At 37.7% G+C, this 20,336-nt stretch overlaps 1 protein-coding gene across 3 annotated transcripts; it reads left to right on the top strand.

The window, feature by feature from the left end:
* The first annotated feature begins 2,297 nt into the window (after positions 1-2,297).
* Positions 2,298-18,476, top strand: NAE1 (NEDD8 activating enzyme E1 subunit 1). Of its 3 annotated transcripts, XM_063312831.1 has the most exons (20): positions 2,298-2,390; positions 2,966-3,069; positions 3,153-3,213; positions 4,663-4,693; positions 5,534-5,605; positions 6,193-6,272; positions 7,826-7,935; positions 8,531-8,640; positions 9,407-9,469; positions 10,747-10,810; positions 11,056-11,147; positions 11,255-11,314; positions 11,423-11,556; positions 12,366-12,441; positions 13,724-13,763; positions 14,674-14,760; positions 16,289-16,381; positions 16,719-16,833; positions 16,916-16,965; positions 18,181-18,476. In XM_063312831.1, the coding sequence occupies exons 1-20, from the start codon at positions 2,320-2,322 to the stop codon at positions 18,288-18,290; spliced, it is 1,623 nt and encodes a 540-aa protein (XP_063168901.1). In that variant the 5' UTR covers positions 2,298-2,319; the 3' UTR covers positions 18,291-18,476. The 3 variants fall into 3 exon arrangements, with proteins under 3 accessions (XP_063168901.1, XP_063168903.1, XP_063168904.1); XM_063312833.1 differs by lacking the exon at positions 11,255-11,314; XM_063312834.1 differs by lacking the exons at positions 2,298-2,390; positions 2,966-3,069 and having other exon boundaries at positions 3,176-3,213; positions 4,663-4,722.
* The last annotated feature ends 1,860 nt before the right edge of the window (positions 18,477-20,336 follow it).

Below are 20,336 nucleotides of genomic sequence, written 5' to 3'. Positions count from 1 at the left end.
CTGAAATTATAGACAAATCTTCTTCTTCTTCCTAGCATTTTCCCATTGTTGCAGGGTCTGCTTTTTGGATCCTGAAAAGCCACTTTGCCCGATCATCTGCATCCTCAAGGTGCAGACCCTCAATTTGCATGTCCTTATTGATGGTGTCTTGCCATTCTCCATGTGGTACTGCTGGAAACTGCCCCCCATTTGGGGTGAGGCCGAGCTGAACATGGACCCCGAAGTCAGGCCGTGGCGACAGGTCGGTTGGTATTTCAGTCACAACAAACGGACTGAAATTATAGACAAATGCCACCCCCAAAATAAATGTTCTATTTAATTGATGTTTATACTGCTTCCCATATCAAGAATGATATCTTGAAGCAGTGAACACAGTATTTTAAAACGTATCATCATAAACATTACATGTATATAATTACACAGTAATCCTGGAATTAACATCTCAAAATAACACACACAGCACACAGTCAAGGCTGGGTATGCCAATTAGCCACGGTTTGCTTCAACCATGATGTTGCTTGGTTCATCCAACATGCTAAGCCAAAATTAAAAAAATGCACATTATGGCTTTGTGTGATGCAGGAACCAGGTCAATTTAAGTTCATTGTAATGTTATCTGTATTTTATTAATTTGCCTTTTTTTTTCAGACTACATTTTAAGCCTCATGAGTATTTGTTTATACCGTACCATGTTCTAGAGTTGTAATAATATGTGTGAGCTGGGAGGCTGTCTGAAGGTCTGGCGTCTGGTAAGAAGGGTGGTTTTGTTTTTACCTCTGTTCTTATTGGCTGTTGTGAACCGCCTAGGATCATGATATGAGATAGTAGCCATGTATTTCTGTAAATAAATAAATAAAGCAAAGATAGCTAAACACTAAAAGTCACCATCCCTGACCAGATGCTCTGCAGATGTTTGGACTACCTTCCATAGCCATCAACTCCAGTTGGGGAAGATTGACATTAAGAGCACGATCCATAAAGTTCTGATTAATCTGACCAGGGGAAATCATCAGGAACAATGTGTTCCTTTTGATTTCAACCAGCAGAGTGTCAAGTATTTAAACCCTTGTTAAAACTGCAAAAAGAGGAAGAAAGTTCTAGCAGAGCAAACAGAATGCACGAAGGAAGGGAAAAAGGGACATCAGATAAGAAAGTTGGGAAAGAGGAAGTCCTTCCTTGCTATCAATCTCTTCTCCACTATAAAGCATTACAGCAATCTTCTCATGCATATTTACCTAGGACCAAATCCCAGGGAACTTTATGGGACATGCCTCTGTGAAGACGTGAGGATGGAAATCATATAAATACTCATCCTGTTCCAACTGTCCTCAATACCTTTGTGTTAACTCAGGTTCCAAACCTAACATATAGTTTGTAACTGGTCACCAGGTTTGGGGTGGGAAGACACTGTAGAATCGGTTATGTTTTGAAAGAAAGTAATGGTACAGGTAGTCCTTGTTTAGCAACTGCCTCGTTTAACAACCATTAGCAGTTACAACGGTGATGAAAAAGTAACTTTACGACCAATCCTCGCATTTATGACCTTCGCAAAGGAACGCTGAAGTAAGCTCATAACCACAGTCATGGTTTCACTTAGTGACTGCTTCCCCTAACTACCAAGTTGCTGGTCCCAACTGTGGTGGCTAAACGAGGACTACCTGTAGAAAAGTTTCATCCCTGCCACGTCTGCAACTATAATTGCTTCCAGAAGCTTTTCTTGAATGTTAAAACCAATCTATTGGGAGTGAATGATGTGCATTGACATCGAACTTCCATATTGTACCCACGTGCCTTCTCCCACCCAACTCCTACTAAGTAGTGCTGGCTGAAGAGGAGGAACGTAAGACTTACTCAACTTGAGACAGGAAGATGCTCCCAAGCAGAGTTGGGCTCCGAGGGATTACATGCATACAACCATGCCCCAAATGCAGAAGTGGTTTGCCACTGCCCTCTTCTGATTTGGGTTTGTTTTCCCAATTTAGCCTGGCACTCTCCCTTCCTAATCTAAGAGGGTTTAGCTCCTCACGATCAGCTCCGGGCTGCCAGAAAGGAAACGACTGCAGTTATATCCGATGCTTGACGGTCCTAGCCTAACCCATCTTTGGCATTTCAGAGCGGACCCCGCGACCCTTCGGTTAGTTCTGCAGAGCGGGCGCCCCGTCGAGTTCTCGCCCGCGGGTCCGGCACCGCGCAGACGTCCGGGCGGACTGGGAAGCCCAGGCGGCGGACGGGTGGCCGCGCAGGCGCAGACGCCGCGCACTCGGGCGCCCTCCCCGGCGGCGCGCGGAAGCGCAGGAGGCCGAGCGGCGGACGGGAGTCATGGCGTCCGGGCAAGCGACGGGATCGGGCCGGCTCAGCCTGAAGGAGCAGCGCTACGACCGGCAGCTGAGGTGAGGAGAGCCGGCGGGGTCCGGCCGCGAGCTGTGGGGAAGGAGGGCTCTCTTGGCGGCGGCTCCGGGCGCTTCAGGCAGCGGGGCCGAGGAGGAGGAGGAAGGCGAGCTGGAGGAGAGCCTCTGCCTTGGGGCGCCCGCGGTGTGCAGCCTCCGCGGCTCTCTTTGGCCCGGCTCCTCCGGTGCAAGGCCCCTTTTCCTCCTCTCTTCCAGCCTGAGCCTCCCGGCCGCGGGGCAGTAGGCTGGGCTCCGGTTCCTGGGGCTCCCGATCGCCCGTATCCGCCAGACGGAGGATGGCCATTCATTGGCCCGATGGCCGGCCTGCCTTGAATGCTTATTTCTGGAATCCTCGTTTGTTTCTTTCTTCATCCATCCATTCCAGAGAAAAGAATAAGAATGCATAGTTTATATATGCAAATCTGTTTATATGTGCATATTTTATACATGCATATATATTCATGTATAGAATGCTGGGAGTCGAAGTCCACATATCTTAAAGTTGCCAAGGTTGAGAGACACTGCTCTAATTCCTTGGTCGTGGAAATCATCTTTGTATTTCTGTCTTCGTGGTGCAGGTTATGGGGTGATCATGGACAAGAGGCTTTAGAATCTGCTCACGTTTGTGTGATAACTGCAACGGCCACAGGAACAGAAGTTCTCAAAAACCTAGTTCTTCCAGGTACAAATAACTTTTAAAAGCTGTAATTTTGCCCCAGTGAAGTTGGAGTTTAGTGTGATCACTGACTTGGTTTCTTCTTTAAGGTATTGGATCATTTACAATTGTAGATGGGAATCAAGTCACTGGGGAAGATGTTGGAAACAGGTAATGTGTTTTCTACAAGTATTTGATAATTTTTGTATCATTGAATATTCCTCTTATAAGCTATGGAGCCATATAAAAGCGTATAAAAAGAGTCCCTCTTTTCGGGGGAGATGGGCAGTAGTAAAATTTTGAAAAATAAATAAATCAGATCAAATCAAATCTACGTCATTTGCAGCCTCCTAAATAGAATGAGGAAATAGACAGAAAATCCTGTTGATTTCTTCCCTGTTTGGTTTTGCTTGGGTGAGTGTGTCCAAAAAGGGTGGCCAATGGTCTGGCAGCTCAGATACACCCCAGCTGTGACAACATAAAATTAAGGTTACAGCTATTGCGGAAAAGCACCGGACTGCAAAAATGCCAGCTTGATATCCTGTTGGCTTCAGAGCTCTCAGTGCCTTTTATGTAGAAGGAGAAAGAATGACATGTTTGCAGCTGCATAGGGTCCTCTTGTAAAGGGCTTGTTTGTCTTTTCTAAATGATAAACAGATATACACAGCATATACTGAGAACATGAATAGGGGATTCTAATTACTTATGTGGATTCGAGGTAAGGGTTGTTTTTTTTTTCCAGTTACTCCACGAACTGCAGTAGATTGAGTGCCATTTTTTGCACTTCCATATTGTTTAACTGGAAGGAGTACTGATAGACTCATAGTGCTCCATGTTTATTTTCACTGTTTTAAGGCTGGTGAAAACAAAGATATGAGAGCCAGTTTGGTGTAGTGGTTAAGGCATCAGGCCAGAAACTGGAAGACTGGGAGTTCTAGTCCCGCCTCAGGCACAAAGCCAGCTGGGTGACCTTGGGCCAGTCACCCTTTCTCAGCCCTAGGAAGGAGGCAATGGCAAACCACTTCTGAAAAACCTTGCCAAGAAAACTGCAGGAACTTGTCCAGGCAGTCGCCGAGAATTGGACACGATTGAATGGATTGAAAAAAAAAAAAGATAATTTCAGGTCAATTTCAAACTCTTTTGGTGGGAATATGGAGCAAAAAGATGTGAAATGCTTTCTTGCTGCTGTAAATATAGTTTGCATTGATATGTGAACCCTTGCTGCTTACCACTTTTGATTATTTCAGAACATATCCATGTTGAACCTTAGTCAGTATTCATATGCCACTGTTCACCTCATTCTTTGACACCATTCTAATGGCATGGTAAAGACAAGTGGGATGTTAAGTTGTATATCTTTAAATAACATAGAGATTTGTGTAGACTAAACCTGAAACACTCTGGTTTTATAAATGGAACTGTAGGTTATATTTATGTGAATCTACAAACAAGAAAACATACTCAGGTGTATTGATTTCAAGCAAGTCTTTAAAATGTTGGAAGATTTTAGAGAGGAAAAATGTAATAGAGGTTTTCTATGGGGTGAATTGTTCACATAGTTTTACTTACAGAAATTGTAATTATAATAACATTCTAAAGGAATTATTTCTTCTTTTTTAGCTTCTTCCTTCAAAGAAGCAATATTGGTCAAGTAAGGAAATGCTAAATGTGTTTATTTATGTGAGTGATTATGTAATGCATAGGATACATTCAGTGAAATGTTTTTTTTCCTTTCCCTTTCATAATAAACATATATAGCCTGCATATCTGTAGAGAAGTGATCCCCTTTGTGAGAACTTATTCCTAAGTAAATATATGTTGGAGCCTAAATTCATGTACTTCTATGACACAGCTTTAATACCGATATGCAGGTTGCTTAGGTAGGAGCACATGAAATCTTTTACAAATGGTTTGTTCTGATTAGTTCATTCACAATGAAGATCTGGCCATGTGCATTTGCAAACAAGAGTGTTCTTCTGAACAAAACTTGAAGCAGCTTTTTGTCCCCTATTGCAGAAGTTGTGTGCCCTTCTGTGTTCATTGCTGGACATTTTCTGATACACCTCAAATCACACATGTCTGTTTTCAAAAGTAGCCTCAGGACTTCCCCTGATATTTCCCCATTAATCTTTATTAAAGCATTTTTATTCATATCTCTCTGAATGTAGTAAGCTGTCTAAAATTACATCTACCCAGAAATCCTTAACTTGGAAATGTAACATGCAACACAAGTTTGTGCCCATTTATTGTGCAATATCTGATTTGGATCCAGATTGAGGTATATTTGAAATAGGCTAGTTGAAATCAGTAGGACTTAATGGCTGGCTTAAGTTCCATCAATTTCAGCATGTTCATTTAAATATAGTAATTTTATTTGTTTTTTGTTTTTGTTTTTTTGGAATATTTCTATTCTCACCTTTTAGGATAAAATTTTAAATCTGTTTATGTCAGTCATAGCAATGTAACACATCTGCTTATTATTTTTAAACAGAATCGAGCACAGTGTGCCACAGAACTGCTGCAAGAATTGAATAATGATGTCTTTGGAAATTTTGTGGAAGAGGTTTGCATTAAACATTTTTACACACATTAATGTGCTAACAAGTTAGAAAAGTATGTAAGACTAAGTTAGGTATTACTACCGTACACAATAATATAATACCAAATCTTGCTGTAGTGTAGGCTTATATCAAAAAGCATCCTTTTTCTCACTTCAAGCAACAAATCCCATTTAAGATGTATGTGATTTGATATCATAAGCGACATGAATTCACTCCTATAACAGTCTGCCTTTACAGTGTGTTCATCAAAATCCATCATATCCAATGAAATTGATATTTCTTTTATGATGTGTAATGTGAATTTAATAATAGCCAAGCTAGAATAGTCTTGGTTGGAGAGACTCTTGTCTCACCTATGTAGGTGATGTATGCCAGTTGTAGGGGACAGATGGACAGAACTGGACTGTCTCTAGCACGAGGTGGCACTTAGAAGGGGAAAAAGTTTGAGTTTAGATAATTGTACATATTAAAAATACATTTGCAGTTCATGAAGAAGTGCACTGAGCTAGGAAAGGTTTTAATTTTGAATCCTTTAATATTGATTGCTTTATGCTGCAATACAGATGGATGTTTTTTATGTTTTCTCAAGAATCCAGATAAACTTCTAGACAATGATCCTTCTTTTTTCTGTCGGTTTAATGTAGTGATTGCAGCTCAACTCCCAGAAAGGTAAGCTGGAATGAAATTGATATTATTGTCTTTAAATACACATGTTTTATTTCACATTCGTTTTGTAAAAATGGAAATTGTATGTTTTTATTTTCAGCACGTACTCTCCATAACTGGTTATTTTTCTTTATTCTTTACTTGCTATATTGTTGCCTCAGTTCAAACATGGTTTATTAATTAAGCCATAATATCCAAGTTCACACATTATACCAAGTCAAAACCAAACATAATATTTGATTTAATGTGATGTGTGGTCTCATTGTCCATCTCTTTTCATTCCAATACACCATTGGCTTTGTAATTGTGTGAGTGTGAAACAGTCAAGCTTCCTTTTTATATCTTCATAATACATGAAGGTCAAAAATTGTCAGTGGGATGTTCTATCAAAAAGGCTGAATGGGAATTTTGCATGTGTTTGCTTGAAGACAAGTACAGTCCTTTTACTGATTCACATAGTACACTAAACCATGATGTGTGTTGTTGGGTTTTGGCTTGTTGCACTGTATGAATTCAACTATTATATGGTTTATAAAACATGGTTTATGGTTTAGATCTGTGTCCATACCCAGCTATTGGACTTTATTCAGTAAGCTTTTGGTTAGTATAATGTGGGAACTCAGTTTCTGCATGATTATGGGCAATGATATAGTGGGATTTGTAGTTGCATGGAGTTCTACTTATATTGAGACCTACCTGTTCAGTATAGGAACTTGTGCAGTGAAGGTTCTGAGGAGGTGCACATGAGACTGGAAAAGGTAGAGATAGCCTACATAACTGTGCCCTTTATACACTTTGAATCTTCCTACCTTCTCGGAGGATCAATAAACAAAGTTGAAGTATTCCAGGAATCTGAGTTGCTTGGTCATGGAAAAAGAGTAGGGTTAGAATTTGCAGGGGAGAAATTAAGACCTACCTTCTTCTATCTTTAGCTGGTTTTCCTCCCCTGTTGCAGGTTGTGTACTGTTACAGCTAGAGGAAAAATATTGCTTAGCACTGTGTGTTTGTAAATCATATAGAGTGTATTTGAGGAATTCTGGTGAACTTGTTTGATCAGTCAATCAAAATTTACGTACGGTCCAAGACCACACACAATAAAAGATCAGCGTATAATACAGTAAGAGAAAATTTTAAAAATTGCAAGAAAATCCTAAAGCGTTCAGCAGCTAACAGTTAATAGCATGAAGGAGGAACCAGACAGTTTCTAACATCTATAACTATTGATAACAATTTAGCAACCTTCTTAGAGGTTTTGTGTGATTCTGTCCTGTCTTGCCATCCAGATGTAACATGTCTTTCAAAGAATTGCTGTTTTATGTACAATATAAAATTATAAATAATTTAAATTGTTTAAATAAATAAATAAAACATTAGAATGTTATGAGCTAAAGGACCTCAGTAACAAGATATTCTTGCTTGTTCAAGAGCTTGTTGAAGTATGAGAACTGCCTATAGATGCGCTATACACCGAAGAAATATTTGCAGGTGGATTCTAGTGGCTGTGTATTTTCTGTTCATTGTTCTTTGATTTTGCCTGTACATCTTTTGTTTTTCAGTACACTGCTCAGGCTAGCTGATGTCCTCTGGAATTACAACATCCCCCTGTTAATTTGTAGGACTTACGGACTAATAGGATATATGAGAATTGTTATTAAAGAACATCCAGGTAAAATATGTAGTGATTAAAGAACATTCCATTGTTAAAGAACATCCAGATAAAATATTTAGTGATTAAAGATTATCCTGTATATGCAACCATTTATTAAAATGGTAAGTAGCAAAGTTTCTGTATTCATAACTGTTTTTTAATTTCATGTGGCTGATTTTAGGAAGCTACATCCTAAATAGTAGTAATAGATTTCTTTTATAAAGAATAGATTAGCTAATTCTTACTAGCCTAGTAACTTGTGAGACATAATATGTAATCAATTCCAAATTATATTTTGAAATCTGACTTGCAATACTCCTTGTAGTATGCTGTTTTTCCTAGGGATTTTACATTGTATGTTATCACCTCTGGATGCAATGTTAAGTAGCCATGGAGGGTCACATTGTTTACAAATCCATGTATAATCATTGAATTGTGTTTATTTAAAATATTTTGAGGTCATCTTTCAGAACAAAAGCCCTCCAAGGGCAGCTTACATAGTAACACCTCTCATAATAATAGTAGCAAAAATTGATGGGATCCACAAATTTTAGCAATAATGCTATCTTCAGCTTTGGCTTCCAAATTAAAACGTTGCTTAATGTTTCAATAGTTGTAGAATCTCACCCAGATAATGCATTGGATGATTTGAGACTGGACAATCCATTTCCAGAGCTGAGAGAACACATTCAGTCTTACAATTTAGAACATATGGAAAAAAAGGTTGGTACAGACTTGGCCTACTCCTCAGTATGTGCAGGCTTTAAAGATGGTTCCTGAATTTGTTCTAGAACTCCATTTTATGCTACATTTACTACATACAAAAGACATTCTTTTCAAAGAAGAAGATGGGGCTTGATTTAGAGATTGTCAGTGGATTCACCTGTTATAGTCAGATCTGATTTTGTTATGTTGAATGGCTTACTGAAGTTACATAGAAATTCATACAGTACCGGGTGAAGTCTGTTCTAGGAAAAAAACGAGTCCAAGCATGCTTTTTTGAACAAACTCCATTATTACAGATTTGCCTTCTCAATACGCTTCCAGCATAATTTCAAGGTGAGGCAGCCAGCCAAGAAGTTTAAATAATTCAGAAATATCTAAAATGCTTTGAATTTCTTTAAGGTGCATGGCTATATTTGGCTCTGTTGAGACTTTCCAACATATAACTGTGAATCCCTACTTTTTAACTGGATTTTCAGAATCAAATGGAAACCTGTAGAACTGAGGAAACTGTTAGATCTATCATACAAACTAAATACAAAATTCATTAGATCTGTCATACAAAGTGAAAGGGTTATTCAATGATTATTTTATAATGACTGTTACTGAAGGCAATTCTGTTTATTTATCTATTTTTTTGTTGCATTATGAATTGAGTTTGTACAGCAACACTACTTTCCAACAACCCTGCTTTCCAACTTTAGAATTGCGTTATTTTAGTTGGTTTCTTTATTTTGCTATACTTGCTTTAATTTTGCATTTGCAGGAACACAGCCACATTCCATGGATTGTGATTGTATCCCAGTATCTAGAAAAATGGTGTAATGAGGTATGTGGATACCTTGGTGGTAGTAGTAGTCTTACGTTACCCATGCTTTCTGCTGCAGAACTGGGAGAAGTAGGCCTTCCTCCAGAAGGGCTTATGTGCTTTCATATGCTGCAGTCTTGCTCACAGGCTGTTTGCATGCTGTTGAAGTCACAGGATTTAATCAGGCAAACTATAGGTGAGATTGGATTGTAGCTGGATATCAAACCCATCTCATGCCATTCAGATGAATTTTTGGAAGTCTTAACTTGGGCCTGTTGTAGTTAAGTGAAACCCCACAGACTTCAGTACAGCCCTCTTGTTCCCCATTCTCTCTCCTCCCCAATTAACTGGAGCACAGAAACCTATTTGCAGGCAGTGTGTGGAGGCATTGCAGAGAAGTGGGGGTTGTGTTCACCTCCTATACCCCATTTCAGATATGCCCCATTCTCTGCACCATGTAAGTATATATCCATATGCTCATGTTATATGGGTGGATGTGCCCATGCTAATATCATGTTTAACTGTATGTCTGTTTTTTTAATACAAGATCCTGCTGCTGAGCTTATTAGTTTTTAAGTAATGTTTTTAAAATATAAGCCACCATGAGTGCTTTGTTTAACCTAGCAACATGGTGTGTGAGAGATAATATATCTCTGTCTATTCATATCTGTATAGGTATATATATGGAAATTTTTAAAAATCTGATGTACACTGAGTCATTGAAATGAATGGGGCTTAAATTAGTCACAGCTTGTTCCATTGATTGCAGAGATTTACGCTAAACTTGATTAAACTTGGCTCTAACTCACTGGTGCACTCTGGCTTAAACATTTGGGCTTAAATATGAACTAGTTAACAGTCTGATGTGCTCCACTTTATATATTCTTGCTTGAACCATCTGCTAGCGGGCGCAGCTATCTATGATTTGGTTAGCATTACATGTAAAATGGGAATTCTGGCTTGTTTCCTAATAAAGTAGACTTTTAAGGCACATTAATTTATTTTTATTAATTTATTTAATTTTCATATTTGTTCTTGACTTATGACAAAACCAAGCCACATTCACATATAATGATAGATAAACCGTTGACAAACATTCTGTTCGCTCAGTTGCCCTTATTGGCAGGAGCACGTTGGTTTCTTTCTGATCGGCACTGAATACTAAAGAATCATGGTTCTTGCCTATAAACACAGTTATAATATTCAGGTATCATATCCTTGTTACTTTATTTGAAGTAACTTTTATTTGCCTTAATACCCAGTTTCATAAAATTCAAATCTCTGATATTTCTATTTAGAACAATGGTCAGATACCTAAGAACTACAAAGAAAAGGAAGCCTTCCGTGAGATGATTAGGCAAGGTAATACCGAGAGATTTTGGCAATCTGGTCTGTTTCTCTATTGCAATGTTACGTTTTTGTGGGCTTTAGTTAAAGATACATGTAAATATGCATCCTCATTCTGCTTCAGTGGCATGCAATATTATTAAGTTACTAAAAAATTCCCTGCATATTAATATGAACTCAAAAGAAGGAAAGAATGTCTGTTTACCACCTATTTCCTAGTTAATAAAGTCCTATTCAGTCAATTCTTCATTTCTTCCTAGGAATTTTAAGGAATGAAAATGGAATTCTAGAAGATGAAGAGAACTTTGAAGAAGCTGTTAAAAATGTAAACACAGCTGTAATTGCTACGAAGGTAAAGAAAAGTCTCTATCTCCCATCAGATCTTTTAGTTGCATAATGACTGAATTCCTAATGGAAAGAAACTGTGGAAACAAATATTTTGTTAAATTTGGCCTTTAGGTACCAAGCTGTATTGAAGAGATTTTCAGTGATGATCGTTGTATCAATCTCTCACAGCAGGTAGTAAATACAAATGGCTTGAATTAATGTCCAATATTCTGGTTCTCTAAATAAAAGAAGTCAATATTGGTTTTAGTTTTGACTTATTTTGTTCTTCTATGTTCTTAGACTCCACCTTTTTGGATTCTGGCTCGAGCGGTAAAAGAATTTGTGGGCAAAGAAGGTCAAGGAAATTTACCTGTCAGGGGTACAATTCCAGATATGATAGCAGATTCAAGTAAATTTATCAAATTGCAAAATATGTAAGTACTTTTCTATAATGGTTTAGTTTTATATTAGCATTGAGCTCCCCTTCAAAACAAATGTTTTCTGCAGACATTTTCAATGTGACTTTATCAGCTCCCTATTTTGGGGTGGTTTCAACTTTGATATCACTGTGCCCTTAAACTGATTGCAAAGTTTTGCTGCCCAGTATCTCTACATATATCAAAAGCTGCTTTTAATTCATAGTAAAAATAGTAACTCAAAATCGCAAAGGAAAAAGCTTTCTGCTTCTCTCTCTGTAGATATATGCATGCATCTAAGCAGAGGCAGTATACAATAATGATAATTTTTAGTGGGTTGGCTCCAGATTTGTGCTCAGCAGAGTTCCAGTGCTACTGGAAAAAAAAGTAAGGGCTATGCTGTTTGTAATTCCTCTACATACCTGCCACGACTCCTCAGATCTAGAGATTTGGGGGTCCCTCCAAAACATCAGGGGAAGAAGTAATACGGGGGTTTGATAGGAATAAAAAGAAAATCACTTCCTCCGTCCCTTTCTTGGAACTCCACTTTACTCATTTGGGGGAATGACAAGATTGGATTTTATCTAATTACAATTTCTCATATTCCTAGTTTTTCTCCCCAGAGAATTCCAACTTGAATATCAAAATATTGATAACACTTAGTATTTTGCACGCTTCGGTATAAATAACCCATCATAACGAAAACACAATGGCTTTGCATTCATTTGTTACTACTAATTAAAGTGTGAATATTCATGTACCTGAAGCCTATTGATTTTTGGATTAGAATTGCTGAAATTTATTTTTTGGATTTTATTTTTTTTAAGATACCGTGATAAAGCCAAGAAAGATGCCGATGCTGTGGCTAATTATGCTGCAAAGCTGTTGCAGTCAGTTGGTAAGGTGAGTTAGTAGAAAATACACTTTTCATTCTCTGCCCTTTCCTAACATGGAGTTAAGTAAATTATTTTGTAGTGGCTCAGTCCAAAGAATTCATTACAGGTAGTCCTTGCTTAACAACCACAATTGAGACCAGAATTTTGGTTGCTAAGTGAAGCAGTCATTAAGCGAATCTGGCCTGATTTTACAGCCTTTTTTGCGGCAATCATTAAGCAAATCACTGCAATTGCTAAGCGAATCACGCGGTTCCCCATTGATTTTGCTTGCCAGAAGCCGGCTGGGAAGGTCGAAAATGGTGATCACTTGACCACAGGATGCTGCAACGGTTATAAATGTGAAATGGTTACCAAGCGCCCAAATCATGATCTCATGACCACAGGGATGCTGCAACAGTTCTAAGTGTGAGCACCAGTTGTAAGGTTTTTTTCAGCACCATCCTAAGTCTGAACCATCACTAAACAAATGGTCATTAAGTGAGGACTACCTGTAGCCTTGCTCACAAATTTACATTTGATTAATGGGCCTAGTTGTGCTGCAAATAGTTAAAAAAAACATTGGATCACATAGATGCCTTATGATGGAACATAAATATGAGGAAGAATAGAAACTGCTAAAAACACAGCTGCTTCTGTAAAGTGTGTTTTGGGAGGGCCATAACTGACAACTAAACGTATTAACTTGTCATGTAGGAAGAGGGAAGATTTGGTTTAATTTAGGAAAGAACAAGTGAGGATAATTAGTGAAAGAACCTAACTCTTTTTCTCTGTGGTAGCCTTTCATTAGCAGGGGATATGTGTTACTGAGTCTGTTTCTTTCCATTCCTAAACTGTTCTATGCTTTAGCTGGTACTGGAAACAATTGGTACTGGAAAAGGGTTGAGAACTCACAGAATCCTTTAGCTACCATGCCTTTTTTCCAAATTACATATGGATTTATGAAACATAGATATTTGAACTATTGCATTCTATAATTAAGACACTCCACTAAGGGGTAATAACAATTATTGAATTCTAGGAATTCAAAAAAAAATCAGCTTTTTATAAATGAAGGAGGGGGGAGAGGAGTGGCAGCCTGAAATCTCATATAGCCATTCATTCCTTATCATTATTGATCCCATAAACGTGCAATTGTAGAAGATAGATATAAAATTATGATTGTCCAGGTGTGCGACCCCAACTCTGAATAAATGGTTAAATCAAATTCTGTAACAGGAATTTAGAAAACAGTTGTACTGGAGAGTAGGCATTCTAACTTTACGAAAACAACTTTGCATTTTGCTTCACAGGCACCAGAGTCCATTTCTCAAAAAGAATTAAAATTGCTTTGTAAGTATTTCATTTTTCTTACATCACATTAATAAGACTAAGTTTTAAGGAATTCTGTTCAGTTGCTTCCACTTGACTGCTCCTACTAATGGAATAGGCTAAACAAGGAATCATCCATTGTTTAATGATACACCCAAACTGAACTTTTTGGATTGCTCCTTTCCTAATTATTTATTTATTTTATTCAAAATTTATTACCCCCCATCTCCCCCAAAAGAGGGACTCTGGGCGGCTTACAATAAAATCAGGCTACAAAAATAAACATAAAAATCTCATAAAAATCAAACACATTACAAATATAAAATGCAATAAATATAAAATCCAGGAGGCTATAAAATTCCAAGCTGGTGGGAGGGGCTTTAGCGTGTGAGCCACCCCCAAGAATGGTTACCCACTTTCTTGCCCCAAGTGAGACGGCAGAACCAAGTCTTCAGGGCCTTCCGGAAGGTCAGGAGTGAAGGGGCCTGCCTCACCTCCGGGGGCAAGGTGTTCCAAAGGGCGGGGGCCACTGCTGAGAAGGCCTGTTTCCTGTACCCCGCCAGATGAAATTCTCTTATAGACGGGGTCTGTAACATGCCCTCTCTGGATGATCGGGTGGGGCGGGTTGATGTGACAGGGATGAGACGGTCCCTCAGGTAATTAGCCTTAATCATGCAGGAAGAATATTAAAAAAAAAAGTTTTGCTACTGTATAACTAAAAGCCATAGTTGAGAACTTTATAGAAAATTTTAAATCTTATACTTCAAATTCCATGGCAAATTTTTGAAAACTATCTTATAAGGAATGTAATTGCAAGAATGACATAACTGTCTCTTTTAGGTTGTAGGAATTAATCATAAAGATGTATCTTTATATTTAAAGTACTTATTCTCTTCCCATTTTCCCACTCTCCTTGGTATATTGTGTTTAGGCAGTAATTCAGCATTTCTTCGAGTAGTATGTTGTAGATCTCTTTCTGAAGAATATGGACTGAATACTTCAAATAAGGATGAGATAAGTAAGCAGACTGCCCAATGTTTTCTTGTGTCCTTTTGTGGTGTTTTCATGTACAAATCAAATATGGAAATTAAGGCCTTTTTGATACGGAAGACAGATAGCTATGTTTCTGCTTTCTTAAATATTCTTTTGCTTTAAGGTAGAGACAAGATAGAATAAGGTATATTTATGGAAAAATGTGACTTCTAAGCTGGCTGGTAGGTATTGGCATAAGTTATGGTTGACCATACAAAGAGCACAGAAACCATTACAGACTGTGAGCCTAATTAAGTACATTTTAATTTATATATAAATCTTTGACTAACCAATTGAGTGATTTTTTCTCATCTTCCCCATGCACTTTTAATAGTATTTTGATGAAAGGATCAAAGAAGACTACATATCTTTTGTGATACTTCGATATTGCAATAGTATGAATTATGGTATTATGGAGAATAGTTCTGACCATAGTAATATGCAGATATCCTAAATAGGAAGAATACATTAGTTCTTGGAGAATCCTGCAGTGTTAGCATTGTGTGCAGTTCCAAGAAGCAGAGCAAATTGGATTTTAAAAGTATGCAACTGTGGCAGCAGTCCCCATATAATTTTGTTCATTTGTGGCAGCACAACACCAATATCTTGTCTGAGCTTGAAGAGGCTCAAGAGGCTCAGGTTTGATTAATACTTGGATGGAAGACTCCCAGGGAATACCTGGTTTTTAGGTTCGACTGGGAAGTCAAAAAAATTCCTGCAAGAAGGCAGTGGCAAGCCTCTTGCAATCCTTTGCCAAGACAACTACTTGGACGTGATATAATCAGGGGTTGTGCTTGATTTGAAGGTCAAAGAAAGTAGGGAATTCAGTACCTTCCAGGTGTTTTGGACCTCAGTTCCCATTAGCCCCAGCCAACATGGCGAATATCAAAAGATCGTGGCGATTGTAGCTCAAAATATCCAGAAGGTACAGGTGGCCTACCTTGTATTATAGGATGCTGCTTTTTCATGCAATTAGCTAGAACTGTTTCTGAAGTCACAGTTCGTAAGATGGCTATGCTTGGTTTTGCCCTTCTCCCTCATATGTTTGGCACAGCTGTGTAGATCTTTCTATAAGGTTTCTCTGTGAGAGACATCTACACTCTATTTTAGAATCTACTGTATTTGCTTGCTGTTCGACACTTAAGGCATCTCATGTATTTAACTCCCAAGTGGTTTGCCTTATATATGTGGTGGAGGAGAAGCTTTTAAGCTCCTGCCATGTAGATTGATTATACGTTCAGTCCTTACCTATAAACCTATAAGTGACAGAGGGCGTATGCAGAGAATAGATTGGAGGAGTTGTTGCTTTAGATAAAAATATGGAAACATTCTCACTGCTGATGGAATGTGCTATGTGATAAGTTTTATTTACTTATTTCGTGTCCAGATCAAACTTTGCTCTATGTGATAAGTTGAGAAATAGGAAACCTGTACTTAATTAAGTTGATCTTAAAACTTCAACAATATTCTCTTGATTGTTAGCAATTTACATGTTGTTGTTTTGCTACTTAAAGCTTCCCATATGGATAATCCAGATAGTGAAATGGTGCTGTACTTAATGTTACGAGCTGTGGACAGATTCTTTAAACACAATGGTAGATACCCAGGTAAAATTGTTTTCAATATATCATATACTTTCTGAGATAAAAACGTATACTTTCTGTCACGTAGACTGAATAGCACTCTGTTCAAATTCATAAATGTATCACAGATTTGAAGTTTTAATGTTTACTGCATATATCATCATAATTGTGTATATTTGACAAATCCTTCGTAAAACCTTTATCTTTACTTTTCTGCTTTAGTATATCTTTACATGGGGGTAGAGAATTACTGTCTTCTCTAACAAAATTATACTTCATTTACTTGCACTGATTACACAGAATTATACTTCATTTACTTTGTTTACTTAGCTCCGTCTATAATAATACAACTTTTTTTTAGGAGTTTATAACTATCAAGTGGAGGATGATATTGGAAAACTGAAATCTTGCCTCAACAGTTTTCTTCAGGAATATGGACTGCCTGTAACAGTCAAAGATGATTATGTCCATGAATTGTAAGTGTTATATAAATTACAAAGATATTTCCCAAGATCTTATGATATAAACATGACAACTCTTGTTACTTTCCTTTTGTAGTTGTCGATACGGAGCTGCTGAGCCACACACCATAGCAGCATTTCTTGGAGGTAAAAAGATTGTTCTTTTTATGTGTCCAAATTGAACTACAAGCCAATTTACATGCAAAAAGATTTAGTGTACATTGGTACAACTTTGAATTCTCATGTCTGTTATGCTAATATTTTAGAATTGCATATTACATCGAATTAGAGATAGTAAGTATTCATTATACTGATATAATTCCCTTTGCTGTGGTAAAAATGGGTTTGATATTTAAAATTATTTCCGAAGTTTATACATGTGCAATAAAACACATACTAGTTTGTACTCCATACTTGTTAGTATATTTTGTTACATGCACTGAGATATTAAACATGTAAGCTATACACTACAGCCAGAATTCCTTTGTGGCAAATCTTAGATGCACATAAAACTCCTCAGATTAGATTGCCCTGTTTGAATTTTAATTGGGAGAATCAACTAAGATGAACTTTGAGTATGAAATACCACACTGATACTTATTCATATCATTGATAATATAAGATTACAGTGCAGTTAAATTGTCTCAAATACATTTTTCTGAACATGAGAAGCTGTGTTACCTTTTAGTTCAAGCCATTATTGTTTATTTGATGTATTAATTACATTTCCACTCAATGGAAGCTTGAAACGTTAAAAAACCCTTGATTGCAGTAATAGTCACAGATAACAATAAAATCTGAGACTGACATTTATTGTTGGAACCTCAGCAGAATAATGTTGCCTTCACAAGCTGCTAAAGAAAATAAGGAATACATTTCTTAGGGAACAAAGTTGGTAACCAAAGTTTCCAGGTCCTATTACCTCACTTCTCTTGTTGATGATAGGCTGAATAAGGGGTCTTAACTGACAAATTCAGATTATGGACAAGCTTGTGCTGGGAGAGATTCTCTTTCATACTGGCACTGTTTTGAGCTCTGTAATCCCTGAAGCCCACAACTAAAACGATACTGATGGATAGCAGTTCCCAATGTCTCTGGTAAAGATATTTTCCAACATCCAGAATTTTTTGACTGAAGCTGCCAGACATTGAACATGGAAAAAGTGCAATTTGCCACTGAGCTGAGTCAACAATGAGAGTGTCCATGCTCTGTTTCTACTCAGTGATGTAAGGTAGCAAGTGAAGAAAAAGTAAAAAGCAAGAAAATACATGTTTGGGTTTGAATCAATTGGCTTGTGAATGTGGTGTCAATTCTATCATATATTTGTTTTTTATTTATTACCATTTCTTGGCTGTTTTACAGGAGCTGCTGCTCAGGAAGTTGTGAAAATTGTTACCAGGCAATTTGTAATATTTAATAACACCTACATTTACAATGGCATGTCGCAGACCTCAGCAACATTCAAACTATAAACTAACCCACTGCATTGTTGGAATCTGTAACTGCTTTTGATTTGCATTCTGTTCTGTTAAAGTATTGCTGAAAAAGATGTATAATGCCAGTTCCTATCTTTGTATTATTTTTGTCCTTCTAAATTCTTTCAAATTGTAATAAAGAATGTATCCTGCATTTTAATAAAAGACACTGGAACATGGAAACTATGGCTTCTTAAAAATACAGATAGATTACCTATACTGATTCTCCATATTTTATATGTTAGTACTTTTGGGGAGGGGGATTGATTGACAGTAGACTTAGCCTGTCACAAAGAACATTTGCTTGCCTACAGGACTTAGGAAAGTGTTTTTAAACATTGTGCTGAATAGATACCTTCTTGAAGCAAGTGTACAGTAGTACTAAGCATAAGCTATGTTAGATGCTCTTGAATAACAGTTTCTTGCAGCCTACCGATACATTTCTCCATGAAAAGATTGATTTACAAAGAGGACTGAGGGTCCACTGAAACTTACTGGTGAAGAAGAAGGCAACAATTTTTAACTGATTTCTCCTTTCCATTGCTGACACAGTGCCCTCTTACACATTGTTCTGGAGATTTTTGCAATGCTTGTAGCAGCTTTGGGGGATATTTGGCTGCAGTGGGATGGAGCTGACAAAAAATTGCCCAGTTTTTCCTCCACAGACTGTAGAATGTTGTTGGTCTGAACTCTAGATCCAACTCATTGTAATATGCAGTGTTCTTCTCAATATTATTGATGTGTCCTTAAACCATTAAGAAAACATGTAAAACATTTTGGAAAAGAAGGGATTAAAAACAATCCATGATATGTTACACATTGTTCTGGCTTACATGCAATAACAAACTTTTTTAATGGGTCATGCAAGTTGTATTTATATTTGAGAACAAACCATTGTTTGTAAGTTTTCTTCAGAAGAAGAATGTGGGTCATTTGTAAAAGAAATGCACCTCAATTTAAGATGGTTGTGAATTGCTTCAGGGGATCCATGGAATCCCAAAGCAGATTAAATACTTTTTAAAAACATTTTATTTGATTCTCACTGCCTCAAAAAACAGAACCAAACTACTTGACTATATGAAGTCCAGCATATTTGTGACATCCAGTTCATGAAATGAATTGTATTAGATAACTGTTGGCTAATACAATTGAAACTGGGCTCATTAAAATGTTCCTTAATGGTTCTTATCTATCAATCTTGGAGTCAGTTTTGAGATTTGCAGACAAACCATTTTCGGGAAGGAACTTAAGAATTCAAATTATTAAAGAGGAAAACAATAGGTGAACCAAGGTTCACACCTGTAGAATTAAGCCATGTTTACTCATAACTTGGGCTTGTTCACCTGCACCTTGAGGAAAGATTGCACCTTTGGGCAGATGATTTCATATATTTTTCTCATTTGATGCTCAATCAAACACACACATTTTAAATAAATGTGAAACCATCCACTAGATGTTGAACTTCATGGATGTGTGTACATGTGTATTTTTCTAATCATCCCATCTCAGAAAGTTTTCCTGTACTGTACTTTATAGGCAAATGTCATACTTCAAATACAAGTCAATATACGTGGTATCTCTACTTAAATCAGGCTGGGTGGTGTGTACTTGGCCCAAGGACAGATTAGGCCCACTTGCTTTCCACGCTCAAAACCAGAGATGAAATGGGTTTCCTGCCACTAAGATGACCCTGAAATCCAATCTGAGAAGTGATGGACATGGCTGCAAGTCTCACGTTATGGTCCAGAGGACATCATCTGCAGCTTCCCCTTCATTGCTTGCTCGTGATCCAGCTGGTGAGCAGCATCAGCATGTATCTCAGGTCCTAAGGGGCATTATCCCCATTTGGAGGTTCCCAGTGGAAGAATTACTTGAAACACTTGAAATTTGTAATGCTAACAGCAAGGCCTTGATGTCAAAGACAAAGGAAGAGAGAGAGGCTTGGGGTGGGGGGGAAATAGGAGGAGGAAGGAGTTCCTCACCTTGAGTTATTTATAAAATTAATAAAGGCGGGGAAGATGGGCCCAGGGAAACATCCCAGAC

Source organism: Candoia aspera, chromosome 11 (genome assembly GCF_035149785.1).
Source record: "Candoia aspera isolate rCanAsp1 chromosome 11, rCanAsp1.hap2, whole genome shotgun sequence".
Classification (NCBI taxonomy): Eukaryota; Metazoa; Chordata; class Lepidosauria; order Squamata; family Boidae; genus Candoia; species Candoia aspera.
This window is presented reverse-complemented; position numbering and strand designations above follow the sequence as displayed.